The sequence below is a fragment of the Diplotaxodon limnothrissa genome, linkage group LG7 (assembly GCF_057381915.1).
Source record: "Diplotaxodon limnothrissa isolate DT_005_m linkage group LG7, D_limnothrissa_male_GT1.1, whole genome shotgun sequence".
Classification (NCBI taxonomy): Eukaryota; Metazoa; Chordata; class Actinopteri; order Cichliformes; family Cichlidae; genus Diplotaxodon; species Diplotaxodon limnothrissa.
This window is the reverse complement of record NC_140602.1, coordinates 50,554,230-50,569,519: the sequence shown is the minus strand read 5'-3', so window position 1 is coordinate 50,569,519 and position 15,290 is coordinate 50,554,230. Positions and strand designations below refer to the sequence as shown.

The 15,290-nt window shown below is 40.0% G+C and overlaps 1 protein-coding gene across 8 annotated transcripts in view; it reads right to left on the bottom strand.

The window, feature by feature from the left end:
* The window catches only part of nedd4l (NEDD4 like E3 ubiquitin protein ligase), a 41,710-nt gene continuing 26,420 nt past the window's right edge, over positions 1-15,290 (bottom strand). For 7 of the 8 annotated variants that reach the window (XM_085359857.1, XM_085359858.1, XM_085359861.1 and 4 more), the window contains 18 exons: positions 14,738-14,875; positions 13,616-13,798; positions 11,001-11,198; positions 10,672-10,749; positions 8,886-8,940; positions 7,529-7,587; positions 7,138-7,203; positions 6,747-6,976; positions 5,930-6,051; positions 5,686-5,756; positions 5,395-5,490; positions 5,198-5,271; positions 5,036-5,096; positions 4,580-4,639; positions 4,170-4,277; positions 3,349-3,445; positions 2,878-2,950; positions 1-1,916 (listed from right to left, as the gene is read on the bottom strand). In XM_085359857.1, the coding sequence (XP_085215983.1) occupies positions 1,814-1,916; positions 2,878-2,950; positions 3,349-3,445; positions 4,170-4,277; positions 4,580-4,639; positions 5,036-5,096; positions 5,198-5,271; positions 5,395-5,490; positions 5,686-5,756; positions 5,930-6,051; positions 6,747-6,976; positions 7,138-7,203; positions 7,529-7,587; positions 8,886-8,940; positions 10,672-10,749; positions 11,001-11,198; positions 13,616-13,798; positions 14,738-14,875 (1,872 nt within the window). In that variant the 3' untranslated portion in view covers positions 1-1,813. The remainder of the gene's footprint in view (positions 1,917-2,877; positions 2,951-3,348; positions 3,446-4,169; positions 4,278-4,579; positions 4,640-5,035; positions 5,097-5,197; positions 5,272-5,394; positions 5,491-5,685; positions 5,757-5,929; positions 6,052-6,746; positions 6,977-7,137; positions 7,204-7,528; positions 7,588-8,885; positions 8,941-10,671; positions 10,750-11,000; positions 11,199-13,615; positions 13,799-14,737; positions 14,876-15,290) is intronic. The other variant, XM_085359856.1, reaches the window with a different exon arrangement.

The window sequence follows — 15,290 nt, the reverse complement described above, 5'->3', positions numbered from 1 at the left end:
AGTCTGATTTTTATTTGACTGAAATTAAATGAACCACAAAGAGTTGCAGAAGTCAGCGAACTGTGAACAAAATGATATTAACCCTCATTTGTTTAAAAAAAACAAACAAACAACAAAAACAACAAAAGCAAAACTGTACTGAGTCAGTCTGAGTGTTGGGATCATAGACTGGAAGAAACAGAAGGGAGGGAAATGTAGAGAAAGGGGACAAAGGAAGAGATAAAAGAATATTAAAAGACGTGAAGGCTCAGCTTCATTTCTGTCAACTTTTTGGAGCAGCAGCCCAGATTTACAGACCACATATTGCACCAAGTGAGTGCTTTGAATAAGAGGAGGGGAGGGGGAAATCACATTCAAGTAAATGACAAGAGACATAACAGGCGACATGACCTCAGAGTGATCTATAAAGTGCCCTTTAGGTTCAATAGTGTTAGAAAAAGAGAAACAAGATAGAAAAAAAAGAAAACACTTCTTTTCTTTGTAAGAAACGTGCTGCTTTATATTCAGTGGGGATCACAGCTTTTCTCTCAAACATCCACGCGCACACACACGCACAGCTTCATTTTAGTGTTGATCAGTAATACTTCTGTTAAATGTAATACATACATAAATTCATATAATCATGAAAGAACTTAAAATTGTTTTTAAATCTCCCCTCAAGTACAATTTACAGCATTATGAACAGCAACAGGCATGAGAATATTAATGTAATCGTGACGTCTCAGAGAAACTACCCCCCCTTAATTTTAAGTTTTCCCTCCCCAACTTCAAGATCAATTACACTTCCAAATTATTACGTAGCAAACACAAGATACAGTTTCATGCTGCTCTCAAAGCACTACAATAAAAACAGTTTTATTAAACACATTTGCTATCACTGTAACAAATGATATGGATTCATCATTTCCCAGACTAGCCAGATTTTCACTTCACACACCATGGCATATATAGTAAAGAACAATTGTTCATCAGTACAAATACACTGAGAGTACTTTCCTGGAAGAGTTATACCAAATGTTCAAAAGAAAACATGTTCCATGATGACAAAACGTTGCTTGTTTTTTGTTTTTTAAAGGAGAAAAAAAAAAATTCCCATCTCTGGGAACTCATCCCCCATCTTTGAATCATTATTAGTGCCTGAAAAAAAAAGAAAACATTATTCTACAAAAAGGCTGCATGGTGATCTCTGATCACACAGTGCAGACAAGGCTCTACGGAGGGGCGTGGCCAATTTCCTGAAATGTGATTGGCTAGCATTCCTAAGGTAATCTGGTGTTGGTCTAAGGATTTGAGAGAGTTGTGATCATAGTGCCGTTGCAGTTTCTTAGAGAAATAGTGCATGTAGAAGCCAGATTAAGGCCATGCGAAGCACCCCTCTGTAGAAGACGGTGCAAATACTGTGCTATAGTGTACATAAAGGAGCTATTGAAATGCATTGGTGTTTTCCAGCACTGTAGATTTTCACAGGACGAGGGTAGAGGGGGAAGAAACAGCGGATCAGGGGCCAGCTCCCGTCATTCATTGCTCATGCCTGTGGATAACAGAATTCAGCATTCGAAACAGTGCGACACTCCCTTCCTTTCCCCAGCACCTTAAAAGGAGGGACCTACCCAAACCGAAAAGATATAAAGACGTAGGCATATTGGCTCGACAAGTCGCTGTACAGTCTCGAACCACCGTGCAGTGGAGGTGGCTCGCAGTCAGGCATTACAGTACAACATGCTTGCACAGAACTGCTACAGCAGCTGGTTTGACATCCCCGTTTCATTTTGTCTTATCGTTGGCGGGTTGGATGCGGTTGGAGGGAGCCGTTCTAGTCGACTCCCTCGAAGCCCTGCGCGTTCTCGACGGCCATCAGGAGCTTCTCTCTCAGGTCTTCAAATGATTCATAGGTGGGTAGATCCAAGCGGTTAAAACTGGAAAAGAAAAACAGGTAAAACAAATAAGGTAACATTTTAAATAAATAAATTAATTAAATTTTTTGGTTCTGTATGTGGCAATTTCATATCATCCACAGTGATCACTCAAGTCATTTTCATTTATATCGCACCAAATAGTTGCCTGGAGGCACTTTTTACTGTAAGTTAAAGATCTTACAGTAATTCAGAGAAAACCCAACCCCGTCTCATTATTAAAGTCCTACCCCACAGCTCACGATCATAGTTAAGGTTGAGAACGTAGATCGACCAGTACATCAACAGCTTCACTTCTTACCATGACAGACCAGTTCAATCTCCACATGACCATTGATGCACCACCAATCTGTCTGTCACATGAGATTATAGGAAGAACTGCAAATATGCAGTGAACCTCTGTACAAGACTTGTGTAAACCTTTCACATACAAAAGGGCTTCAAATACTATGGCAGTATATAAAACAGTGGCAATAGTGCTACACTGTAGTTGAGAAAAAAGCTCAAAAGTACGATTTAGCTCATACGTTCTCCTGCGTGGCTACAAAAAAAATAAAAAATACAAATTCAGTCCATGATGCTAAAGAGAAGAACACAGACCGCACACACTGAACACTGGACTGGACGACCGACAAACTCAAAACCAAGAATATTACTGCAGAGTTTAATTTGGTCAACAGGGGGCAAAAACATGAATGTCTTCACACTAGCTGGTACCATTCCCACATTTTAAAAAGATAACATGGTAAACAACCTTTAGCAGCTGCACACTTTTACCTTGCATGTGACAAAAACTCTGCCAAGCTGAGATTCCTGTCAGTTTAGCTTTAAGTGCCTGCTGGGACTGCCACTGAAAGTATATACGATTTTTTGCTAAGCACCACTGTGCAGTTTCACAGAGCTGCTAGCACAGCTGCAGACTCTCAGCTTTGTTGTTCTGTGAGTGTGTGTAGCAGTGACATACCATGTGTGAGCTCTTGGCAACTTATCTGGTGTTCCCCACTGCTCGATGGTGAACAGCTGAGGACCATTAGAACCTGGCACAACGGGAGAAACAATTATGATTCCACTCTTGATGCACACACGGGGACAAATTAAACCCTTTAAGACCTTGGCTGCAGGAAAGCCTTTGGATATTTACTGCATTTTACATAAACATGTGTTTTTTGTTTAAAATGGAAATACTGGGTCAAGTAAAGCTGTACAAATAAATCTAAAACAAAGGATTTCTTTTAAACAAATCAATGTGACTTTTTACAACTTAGAAAGAGATGTCAAGATTTGCTATGTATGGAATTACATTTACTCAATGTGGTAAATGGACCACAATTTGTTAGAAAAGGATTTTTGTGACCTTGTTGCATCTTGTTTTGGCCGAGTATATGCTAACACTGCTACAAAAGTAGAAAACACCACACAAACACCAAACACGTACCATAAAGCTCAGCAAAACCATTCATGGGCACTCGTGATGTTCCAGTGACAAACTGGAGGAGTCGAATTCTTTTTTCAGCGTCCATCAGCAGGACAACCTGACGAGAGAGAAACGTTTCAATTTCCCAAAAGTCAACAAAATTTTTCAATCAAAAAATAAATAAATAACACTGTCTTTATTAATGCTTTCCCATCAACTCAACACAAAATTATATTTGAGGAAAGTTTCTGCATATAGTTTTCCAGTGGGGATGAAGTTTTAGATCTCTGGCATGAGGACATGGACGGTCTCACTTTGTGACCTTCGAAGAACTTCAAAGAACTGCTGGACTGCATTTTAGGGTTAACAGTTAGTTAACAACTAGTTTAATAACTAATTGGCAAGCGGTGAGGGTAGGTTTATGTCAACGAGTATTCTTACAAATATATGCAGATTATAAATGTACATTTGAACACATAAAAAAATTAAAGGAAAAAGTGATGACACAAAATGAAACTGAAGCGGTCGAAGCCCTTAATCAGATGACACGACACAGCAGTCTCTGTGGCTGGTGTGTGTTTGCTGTGTGAGTGTGTTAACGCTCAAGTCAAGACAAATGATAACGAGGGGCAGGTACCACTTTCATCAGAGCAAACAAGCCTGTTCTTCCAAATAGACTTTGATCTTCAAAAACGAGGCCAGCAACTTCCACTCGCAGGCCAGATGGAGGGAAACGTGCTTTTATGATGAAACGTCCAGAAACACGTAGACTAACAAAGTTTAAATGGTTCTGCTGCATCCAGTTATGAGTCTCGAACTGTGTAACTGAGTAATGAGCATACCTTCCAGAACCACTGTATGACGGGATGATTGGGACAGTAGCCATTCTTGTAAACGGTGTGTTGTCGCCAGTCGTTGACGTCAACGTCACCCAGACCACACATGAGCAGCTACAGAGAGACGGAGGCAAAAGAAAAAGACAGCATTTACACCCGGTGCCACATTTTACCATAAAATAAACCCTTAACAGAAATTTTAACGAATCTTTCAGCTATAGCCTTAAATAAGTGGTTTAATATACGTTTCCCCAGCAAGCAAGGTTACTTAAGACAGTCTAAAGATGACAAAGCAGCTTAAGAGTAGGATAAAATATTCTCACAGAAGTAGTATGTTGATTTAAAAAACAATTAATTTTACCCACTGGCTAATGAATTAAACTTTTCTTTCAGCTTTACTAGAAAGATATTCATACCTCCAGTTCGTTTTCGTCAAAGATCTTGATCAGATCTATTTGAATGAGCTCAGTGAAGCCCTGAAAATTAAACAAAAAGAATTATGATAACAAGTAAGCAGGTTTAGAAGAATTTAATTTCAACTCTTAAACTAAGTAATGGTAAAATGAACTGGTCCTTATATGGCACTTTTCCACTTTTCTATACAACAACCATTCACACAAGCACTTTTCTATGCTTTGTTTATGTAAGTGCTTTCTAGCTAACATTCACACACATTCATACTTTGAGTTAGTATCTTGGCCAAGGATATTAGGCATGCAGACTGGAGCAGCCAGCGATCAAACCACCAACCTTTCGATTAGTAGATGACCTGCCTCTTGGGCTCTTAGCCACCCCAAAGGCTTAGGTAAACTAACTAAAAATCAGTGGCCACATTGCCCTCGAGTGGTAAGCATATGGCTGTACATAAATACCTCCAAGAAAGCGTTCATCTGCTTCTGGACCCGATTGACAAATCTCCACTGAATGACCAGACTGACGGAGGAAAAATTCATATATTATTGTAGATGAGCAGATGATTGCAATTTTGTTTATAAATATGAGTCAACGGATGACATGAAAATCAAAATACTTACTCTATGTATTCCTTCTTGTTGTCATTGGTGACCACCATGTCTGAGCCACTGGGCTTCAAGTCAACCTGGTAGGTCTGAAGGATTAAAAAAAAAAAAAAAAGAAGCTGAGTTTTCTTCTGATATGCAATAACATTAGTATACTGAAATTAAAATGAGGTTTTAACTGATTAAAAGTGACTGCTTCGATGCCTGCACACCTGCCCAAAATTGTCCTCATCAATGCAAAACCTCAAGTCCAGTTCAGTGGGATCATTCTCCAGAATCCACTTCAGAGAATTGTAGTACTCACTGTCCTATTAGACACAAAGAAAATTAAAGAATTCATTGGCCTTCACTTGTGAGAAAGGAGAGTTTGACTTCATCAATGTGAAACTGTTCCAAAGAAAGCTAAGCAAAAATATATGTATTTATTTTAGTAAAGCAAGTTCAAAGAATAAATATTTCACAGATCCAAAGTCACTGGCTCTGTAGTGCAAAAGAAACCTTACCACAGACTCCATGTCTTTAAGAGAGATCTGTTTTCCTAGCATCATCTTATAGAATGGTCGGATGAAAAAACCTGAAAAGAGGCACAAAAAAACCCCAAAACATGATGATAATCATCAACATCACTTTTATTTTCTACATTCTACAACACGTTTAAAAACACAAGTGACAAAGTGCTTTAACCGAGCTAAAATTCTGTGCCAACTTTGCAATATCAAAGCAATCGTCTACAATCAAGTCGCCTACCATCCAGCAGCTTTCCATGAAACACAGCCATTCCAGCAACACGCCCGATGAACTTGAAATAGGAGAGGTGATCCTCATTGCATAGGCCAGAGTTGGGATTAATTTGGAGAGTGTAGTTGTCCCTGGAAAGACATGAGCACAGATTTAAAAAAGTATTCGATTAGACAGTAATATCGATATCATAAGAGTAGACGTTTAAAAGCATACACAGCACAAAGTAAGTAATTTAGGTAAGCAATGAAAAGAAAAAACAAAAAACACAAACAAATAGGAACAGTGGAGTGGAGACAGACATCTTTTAAGGCGATTTCAAAAAGTTTTATTAGCTTTTCATTGAACCACATCTATAGACTACTTTTTCCATTTAAAACTTTCAATTCTTTGCCCTTAAATGTCACCATTTATTTTCTTTGGGTACCTCATGTCAAAAATATGTGAGAACAAAGTCATTAAATATTGATGACGGTACAACATAAGACACTTTGACCACCTTAATGCATATTGTGTGTGGGAAACCCTTGTTCGACGTTGGCTTTTTGAATAAGAGGAAAAGCTAATCAAAGTAAAAGGAAACTTTCACAAGTCTCATGGGGATGACACGGCAGCACTGCCCCTCAACAGCTAACGCAATAAATGAGTAGAGATGGATGTTTTCATGGCTCAGAACAGAAAGAATGGTTCCTTTACGACTAGCTTTGTGTAACACTATGTCCTGAGTGGTGTGTGAGATCCTGTTGAATTCTCAAGGGTTCAACGCCTTTCTTCAGTCTCAAAAGCAGCTCTTAAAGGAGGCGCACACAAACGAGCAGACACTTACGTGGCAGAGTATTCGAAAAGGCCGTAATAAGGATTGAACATCTCCTTAGATAAGAGGAAAAACCACTCTCTGGCCACACCGCCGTAGTCTAATCCTTTCTCCGATTCAAACTCGATCCATAGACGTGCCTTCAAAACATCTGGCCTCTTTAATGACATGATTCGACGGTAAGACTCTTCAAAGATGTTGTTCCTGTGTAGCTTCATCTCAAATCGATTAGGGATGTCAGCCTGAAATGGTTAAAAGTAAAAACTGTAACATGTGTTTTGTTGGAAATAATAATAATAGAAACAGCTAAAACAAGACAGTTTTTAGAAGAAAGTAATGTCAATGTGTCATTATGCAAGAGTAGCACAGACAGAAACTAGAGACACAGGATAGAAAGTCTTACCGGTTTCTTTAATTTCTTTCTGAAGTAGTCATATTTCTGCTTGAATTCTCTGGAGTAGGGAACCGCCTGCAAAGACAAACAAAACACAGAAGTCAAGAAACAGTCAAAAAATTATCAGTCTCCTCGTTGGGTTTCCTGATATAAATGTGTAAACACAAGCGCAACATGGTGGCGACCTTCCAGTGAGAGTGAAGTCTGAAGTGGTACACAGAAGGACACCAGGTTAGCATGTTACAAATGCAACAACTAAGTGATTTATCTCTGCTGTGCACAGACGGGCCGGGGCTGATGAGAGTGCACGGCAGATAGAACTGCTATGTTAAGAGAAAAAGCTGTCATTTGTATGTAGCGACTCCCTAAACAAGTGGGGCAGTAAGAGGAAACAACTCACGGGTCCTGTGATGGCTGGACTCTGTAGACGCGGGTCCTCCCACTGCGTGTTCTTTGTATCTGGATAAAATGAACACAACAGAACATAATTTCACTTCATTTCATTTGTATCTTTAAGAAATTATGTTCAGGGACACTGGGACGAAACAGATGTTTGAAACCAGTTTGAGTAAATAAGAAACAAAAATAATGGCAGAAAAGCAATATAATGTGAAAAAGAAGGTTTTCATAGGACTCCATGCTATCCTGTAAAAAACTTAGTACACCCTTACTGCTGCCACAGGAACAAACAGGTCAAAAGCTGCTGAGAGGATGATGAGAATGAGGATGATGATGTAGCCAGAGTCTGCAGCAATGAGAAGGTTGTTTGTGATCTTGATGAGAGAAGTCTCTGTGCTGTAGTGCGTTCTGAAGCCAAAGTGAAAGGGTTCACGGAGTTCATGAATAGGCGTGTTGCAGGGATAGACTATTCAAAGGATTTGATGATGATGTCAACAAAAGCTAAAGCCATGCCCTAACATATCTACTAGGTCTGATTTACTAACAGACTTGATGTGACTAGATGAAACTCAACAAAAGGATGGCATGGAGGTCAGAGTTGGTGAGGTGAAATACTTGACTGTCTTCAAGTCAGATCAGGTGAACACCAACAGCTAGTTTGGAACTTAGCCTTCATGAGAGAGCCAAATCGAGGGAAAAGTCTATTCCTGAGTAGTCTAAAACAGTTTGTGGGAAGTGATGTAAAGTATCCGGAGGAGTTAAACATCCCGGCATTAAAGAAGAGTGCAGTCTGACTGCTATCAGAGAGAATGTTATTAGTAAAAGTCCATTGTAACATAGCGATGATCATAAACTGGATCCAGCAAGAAAGTACAGTAGAAGGCAAGTACACAAAATGTAGTACAGCTGTTAAACTGTAACAGCACAAGGTAACCCAATGGGAAATACAGATTCCCAGAACTGCAGGTAGAGATATCAAAATGGAGATATTCTGCCATAATTCACAGGACCACATTTGCTAAAAATCAAACACACCATCTTAGCACAGCTTAAATTTACTTTGCAGTCATTCCCCAGCCATGAACTGTATTCAAGAGTCAAACATCAGGCCATCTGTCTGACAGCTAAGGCTTAATCAGGACAATAATCCCAAGCACAGCAGCAAATCTTTATAAAAAAGGGTGGGCCAAAATTCCTCCAGAACAATCCGAGAGACTGATAAGGTCATCCAGAAAATAGCTACCTCGTGTTTCTTGCTGCTAAATGTGGCTTTATGAGCAACCGAATAACAGGGTGTTACTTGGTTTTTCACATGACTGCACACATAACCAAATGCAAGCATGGAAAAGGTATCTTACTGTGGTCGATGTAAAAGGTGCGTCCGTCTGTATGAACTCTTTCTTCCCATCCAGGCTGAAAAAGAAGAAGAGAGGAAGAATAAGAATCTACTAGAAAGCACCAATAAACAGGCCGTGCTCAAATAGCAATTTAAATCCATCCATTTATTTTTCCTTTTCTTCAAATTTATGTTTAATTGAACTTCAGTGACCATTAAATGGTCCAAACAATGACATCCCAGCACTGCAAGCAAGGTAAGCTCAATCAAACACCGACAAAGGAAATGAAAGGATTTTGTGCCTTATTTGAGTTCGGTCTGGCACATCAGCAAGGCAGGGATACGACCACAACATAAAGGTTAAATCACCACTATGAGTTCAAACCAGTATATCACGACTGACACGGTGACCACTCAGTACAGTGTCACAGGCCACACACACTCGTACGGCACCAGCAATCAAGCAAATAAAAACATTACAGTAGACTGAGTGTAAAGGGGTGGGGGGAAAGGCACAGTTCAATCTGTTGAACAAGGTGTAGCTACAAGACGTACGGTATATGTGTAAGTATGCTGCTGCTGCATGAGTGGAGACCAGGCTGAAAAAACTGAGAATACATGCAGCATACAGCCAATTCCTTCCTCTGATATATATGTATTTATATATATATATATATATATATAGCTCCTTGTGTTTCCTTTGAAACCTCCCTCCCTCATTGTTTTACTCCCATTATGTACTCTAGTCTCACTCCTTCAGTCAGTCCAACTCCAACAAATGCCTGGGAAATCCATCTAGTGTTAACCGTTTCTCAGACATTGATACAGACTGAGAGATCCAAGGACAATGATGGGGAGCTCCAAATGTTAAACACTAACAGAAGGAGTGGCAGTGGTGCAAGGAGGCTGCACACAGAGAGAGGAAGTGGGGTAAAATACCAAGGAGGTAGAGCGACAATCCACCCATGCTGGTCATGAAAAAAGAAAAGATTGAAAGAAAGAAAGAGAGAAGAGGAGAAAAAAAAGAAAAAAGAAAACAGAAAGCTGTCTGCAGGCATTTGACCAGACTGGACTGGACCAGACAGGTAGGCAGGCAGAGGGAGGGAGGCACCAACCAACCTCCTCTGGTAGGTTCTGCCAAACAGACATGGCCAGGTGTAGAAGAAGCATACATTAGATCCATCAGAATGAAGAGAAAAGAGAAAGGGGGAGAGAGAACACATACACACATGCACACACACCACACAAGCCTGTGAGTTGTACAAACCCATAAAGCTTTTTTATTATTACTGTCATTAGTAATATTCTTATTATTAATACTACATCTAGCTACAGTAACATTTTGCCCACTTCCAGGGAAGGTTTCACCTCCTAATAAGGTTATTACAGTCCCCAGACCCTCTTGGCTAAGCTTCACACAAACAGCTCCTGTTCTTACAGGACTAAAAATGGAAATGTGTAATGGAGTCCGATCACATGAACACATGAAGTTTCATATTTTACTGTCAAAGTAATTTCTTTCATATTTTAATTTTAAACATAAACAGACCAATCACATGCCGATTACAACATGCACCATAACACAAAAAGCCAATTAATATGTTGGCTTGATTCTACTTTAGCTAAGACTACATGGTTGTACTGCTCCAGAAGAGCAGAGTTGTTACACACACATTAAAGACGGAGTACATATTGCTAATGATGAGTGCACAAAGGTATGTAGTCTTTGTGATTCATGAGGTTGTTTTTCATCTCCATTGCAGGCCAAAAGTTAAATATCTACTTAGTCTTATAGTAATTGTACTTACAGGAAGAGGGCCAAGGTCACCAGGCTCCATTGAGTTCTTATTCCTCATATGGACCGGATATTTCAACCTGGGATCCTCCTGATTGTCAGCAGTGAAAGACAGGAAAGTAAACAATTATACTGGAAAAAGCACAACAAACTCTAAACGTGCACTTTGTTCTCTATATTAAAGTTAAAAAAGCAGCTCTGTCAGTGTACATAAAATTGACCTTACCACCACCAGATGTCACTAAAAGACCAACACTAACTACTGCCCCACATTTTCTAATCACTAGATTAAAATCACAGAGTGTTTTTTCTTCATCCCTAAACAGCAATGTGCTAGCTCACCCAGGTGGTGGTCCTGCTGTTGTGGTCGATGAAGAAAGGCCGTCCGTTTGGAGCTATTCTCATCTCCCATCCTGGGGGCAGGAAGCTCTGCTGGGTCTTGTGTTGCGACTTTGGGGAGCTGTAAGGGGACGGCTGGGGAGACTGAGGGTTAGAAAGTGTGTCTTTCACAGCCCTCCGTACCTGAATGTTGTTGGCTCCCTGGGGGGGGGGGGGGGGGGGGGGTGATATGAAATAAATAAATAAATAAATAAATGTCATGTAATGTTATCTCCCATTTCATGATAAAATAAGGATACATATCGAAACTTAAACGGACACTCCAAAAGTTGATTCTGTTCAGATTCTGTTCATCTGGACGTAGCGTTTTGTGGGAGACTGAAGAAGTCACTTGGATGAGCGACGAAACGTTTCTCCCACAAAACGCTACGTCCAGATGAACAGAATCAACTTTTGGAGATTTACTTTCCTGGATGATTGAGAATGCATCAAGACGTTAAACGGACACTGACTGACAGCGAGATACAAAATTAGTGATCATTAACAAAGACAGAAACACATCTTCCAACAAATCGCTTTTTCTTTGTCTGCTCATAAAAAAAGAGAGAAAAAGATTAGAATTCTTAGCACCATGAGATTTCCATCTAAAACTTGCAACATTTGAACATATCATCACCACTTTTCTCTTTAAACTATTATATCACTTAACACCAGGCTCATTTCTGATTTCCATGTTCCATGCCGTTTACTCCATCAACCTGTAAATGAAAATGTCACACACATCTGATTTATCACCCTTCCCAGATAATGCGTAAGACTTCTCTTGCTCTCTCTTGGTTACCTAGATACTGAAGAAGTACAAGAACAACTAACAAATGTTTACTTTAAATCCAGCAGAACTCATTAATCTAAATCTGGTAACAGAGCTTTCTGTCAAGGCTAAAAGGAAACCTAATTACAACATAATACCTGAAACTATTTATATACAGGAAAGTGAACATCTCTGGTAAAAGCTCCTTATGTCGTCCAGACTAAAAAGTGTCCCTGCATCAGATAATTTTTTTTTTTTTTTTAATAGCAGTAATCATCACTGATTGACCTTTTTTTTTTTTTCTTCTTTCAAACAAGAGAGAAGAGTGCATTAATTAACCACATCCCCTGCAAGTTGTAATTACAACAATCTGCTGTGACTATTTCGCTTCCTTTTACTTCCACAATACTCGCACACACTTTAATTAAACCTTGTTCAGGTCTGTTCCCTAGGTAGCATCTTCGCCACCGAACGAAGCCATTAAAAGGCTGCAGAAGCACTAGATGAGATCATGCATTTCTACAAACGTGTTGATCAGACTTACATTTGCATTCGTAGTGCATAATTTAGGTTGAGGAAAAAATGTACGTGCAAATTAATGCGATGCAATTAAATTGACAACCTCAAAGGTTATCTGCATGATGTAGCCTGCAGCTTAAAAAAAAAAAAAAAAAAAAAACACATTAAAATGTGAAGTAGAAATTTCAATATTTTACCAAGGTGTTATACGGCTAACGCATTAACCACTTATGCTGTGTGAATATTAACACCCTCTGACCAATGAGTGAGAGAAAGCAGTCATATAAAGCATAATGTTGGGAACAACGTAACATGGATGACTCTATGAATTGCTATTGGTCGTTAACATTCAGGTTATTAAAAAGCAGTAATGAAAAAAGCTAATATTTAATCTGTCCACTAGATGAGTCAAACACCAGGAATGTACACGGATTGGCTACATAAAATCTCCTTGGCAGAAAGACAGATGTCTATTAAGCTTTCTGTGTGCTTTGTTACTTTAGTTAGACCTTTGATGTTTTGTTAGCATAGAGTAGCATCGGAGAATGAATTAGCCTTGAATGCGGTCTTATTTGATTATAAAAACTTGTGCAAACACACAGTAATATTGACACAGCCTTCCTTAAGTTCCTTATTTACAATTTGTCACGCCTTCCCAAATAAAACCGATTGGCCATTGCGTTACCAAAACAGTCTTTATTTAATAGTTTTTCCACTCCTTCACTTGTATGTCCCTAGTTTTATTTTAACAAATGACATCATTAGGGGCCCATTATCAATTTAAGTAATTTAGCCATCTTAGATTTACCACACCAGGTTCATGCTATTATTCTTTTAAACCATAGCGTGAATCAAGGTGCTTAAGGAAAGCTCGGATCATATTATTCATCTAATCAGTGTTTAGCTGCAAGGTCCTTTAGTACACAGTCATGAGCTCAACTTTCATTAATGAGGAGAAAGTAAGAGCAATATGAAAAAAGAAAACTGCCATTAATGGAGAGATCCCAACAACACTTCAGATTTCATTAAGTTTGGCAATGAGGAGAAGACAAAAGCAGCAACCTGAAAAGAGGAGAGCTAACAGGTGGAAATGTTAATCTTTAGAAGGAACAGGCAGAAGTGTGAGAAAGTGAAGATCACGATTTAGTCATTTGGAGCACATGGCAAGAAAGGACAAGAGGGTAAAGATTCAGGAAGGTAGGACAGAAATAGGTGGTCCTCAAGTATGTAGAGGAAAATGAGATGGGAATGATGGTGGAGAGGGACAGTACAGGTGGCTAATTCTCACCTCCAAGGGGGTGGAAAGGGTGACAGTAGGGGAGCTGAGGCTACGAGGTCGTCGGACTTGGGGCTCATGGAGGTGGTTGTTGGAGGCATTGGAGGAGGAGGAAGGGGTGGATGCAGGTGCCAGGGCTGAGGCTCCTCCTGATGCTGCTGCTGCTGCTGAGGTGCTGGCGCCATCTTCAGTCAGCTGTCAGTGAGAACAGCACTTTTGAGGTTAGGTTGGGAAGAAATCAAGCATGCCATGCCGTTTGCCAAAAATAAAAAATAAAAAGAAAGTCTCTTTGAGAAGCATGCTTTTCTGCACTGGAAAGGTCTGGATGCAGGCTTTGTTTTCCTTGGGAAATAAGCCACTAAAATCTCAAAGGCAGGGGTCATTTCAGGGCCACAAACAAAACAACAATAGGATTTTATGTCCAACTAGAAAACAATGACAAAGGTTTGAAATAGTGAGATTACCACATAACTTTCACCCCTAGATGAGGTGGGAGGTACAGCCCACATTTACAGCGGGGTATAACTTCAGAGCAAACACAGAGGAATTATTTGATAGATTTGCCTCTCCTTCCGAGTACTTAAGAAAACAGATGAGGATCAGAGAATGAGGAGACTATGACATTTATAATACAGTCACAGAGTTACAGAGTTGACCATAAAAAGGCACAAATGCAAGGGTGGATTTCAAAGGAGAGCATTAAACATACACCCAGTCCCCTCTGTCTCTCTGTGAGCACTGCTTACGTGGGGCTGCCTCGCCTGCAGACAGAAAGGCAGGGTGGAAAAATGGAGTGGAAATGGGAGGAGGGAGGGAAGAGTAGTGGTTGCGGTCCCATGCCAGGGTTTAGAAACACGTGACCAATACACAGTTGAACTTCATCCTTGTGTTACACAAAATGCTAGACAAGAGAAGGAAGACGCACAGTAAAAGTTGGACAAAGTAGGAAACAAAACAACGCAGAACTTTGACATTTAAAAGCTCTCTCTCTTTTTCTTTCACTCTTGTACACAGAGAAAAGGAGAAACACAGGAGGGGGAATAGAGTGGGAAGAGATCCAACACACAGGTGAAGAATCATGGGGCCGGGTTACGGTCCAGCCAGCCCGACAGCTACACTTCAGACCTGCTGTACCTGCACAACTGGCCTAGTCCATGTAGTGGTGCGGTTGTTATGGTTGACGTAATAAGTTCTTCCCTTGGCGTCCTTCCTCTCCTCCCATCCAGGGGGCAGGCCAGGGGTGGTCAAGGTGTAAGCAGTCGACGAGGGAGACTGGCCAAGTGCAGAGAGAGAGCAAAGCAAATATGGCTAATCAGTACAGACTAGTACATTTAGACAAGTGGAGGGGCTCTAATATTTTATATTGAGGTTGCAGGGAATAGATTATTACAATCCAACTAAGTGAACTATTAACCATTTCCAGCATAAACATTACAGAGTGTCAACCAAATAATCACAGCATAATCTGGTGATGTATTACACAGACAGCATGGCTGAACACTGGCAACATTTTACGATGCAGCGTCATGGCTCGTTATCAATGACTGATCAGTGGCATTCGTTATTTACAGCTAGGCTGTCAGTTCTTGGTCAAAACACAACAAACACAGAAACACACACATATAACAGACAACTTCTGATCTAACGCTGCAGATCACAATAAGAGAATAAAGAAAAGACAGGTTTT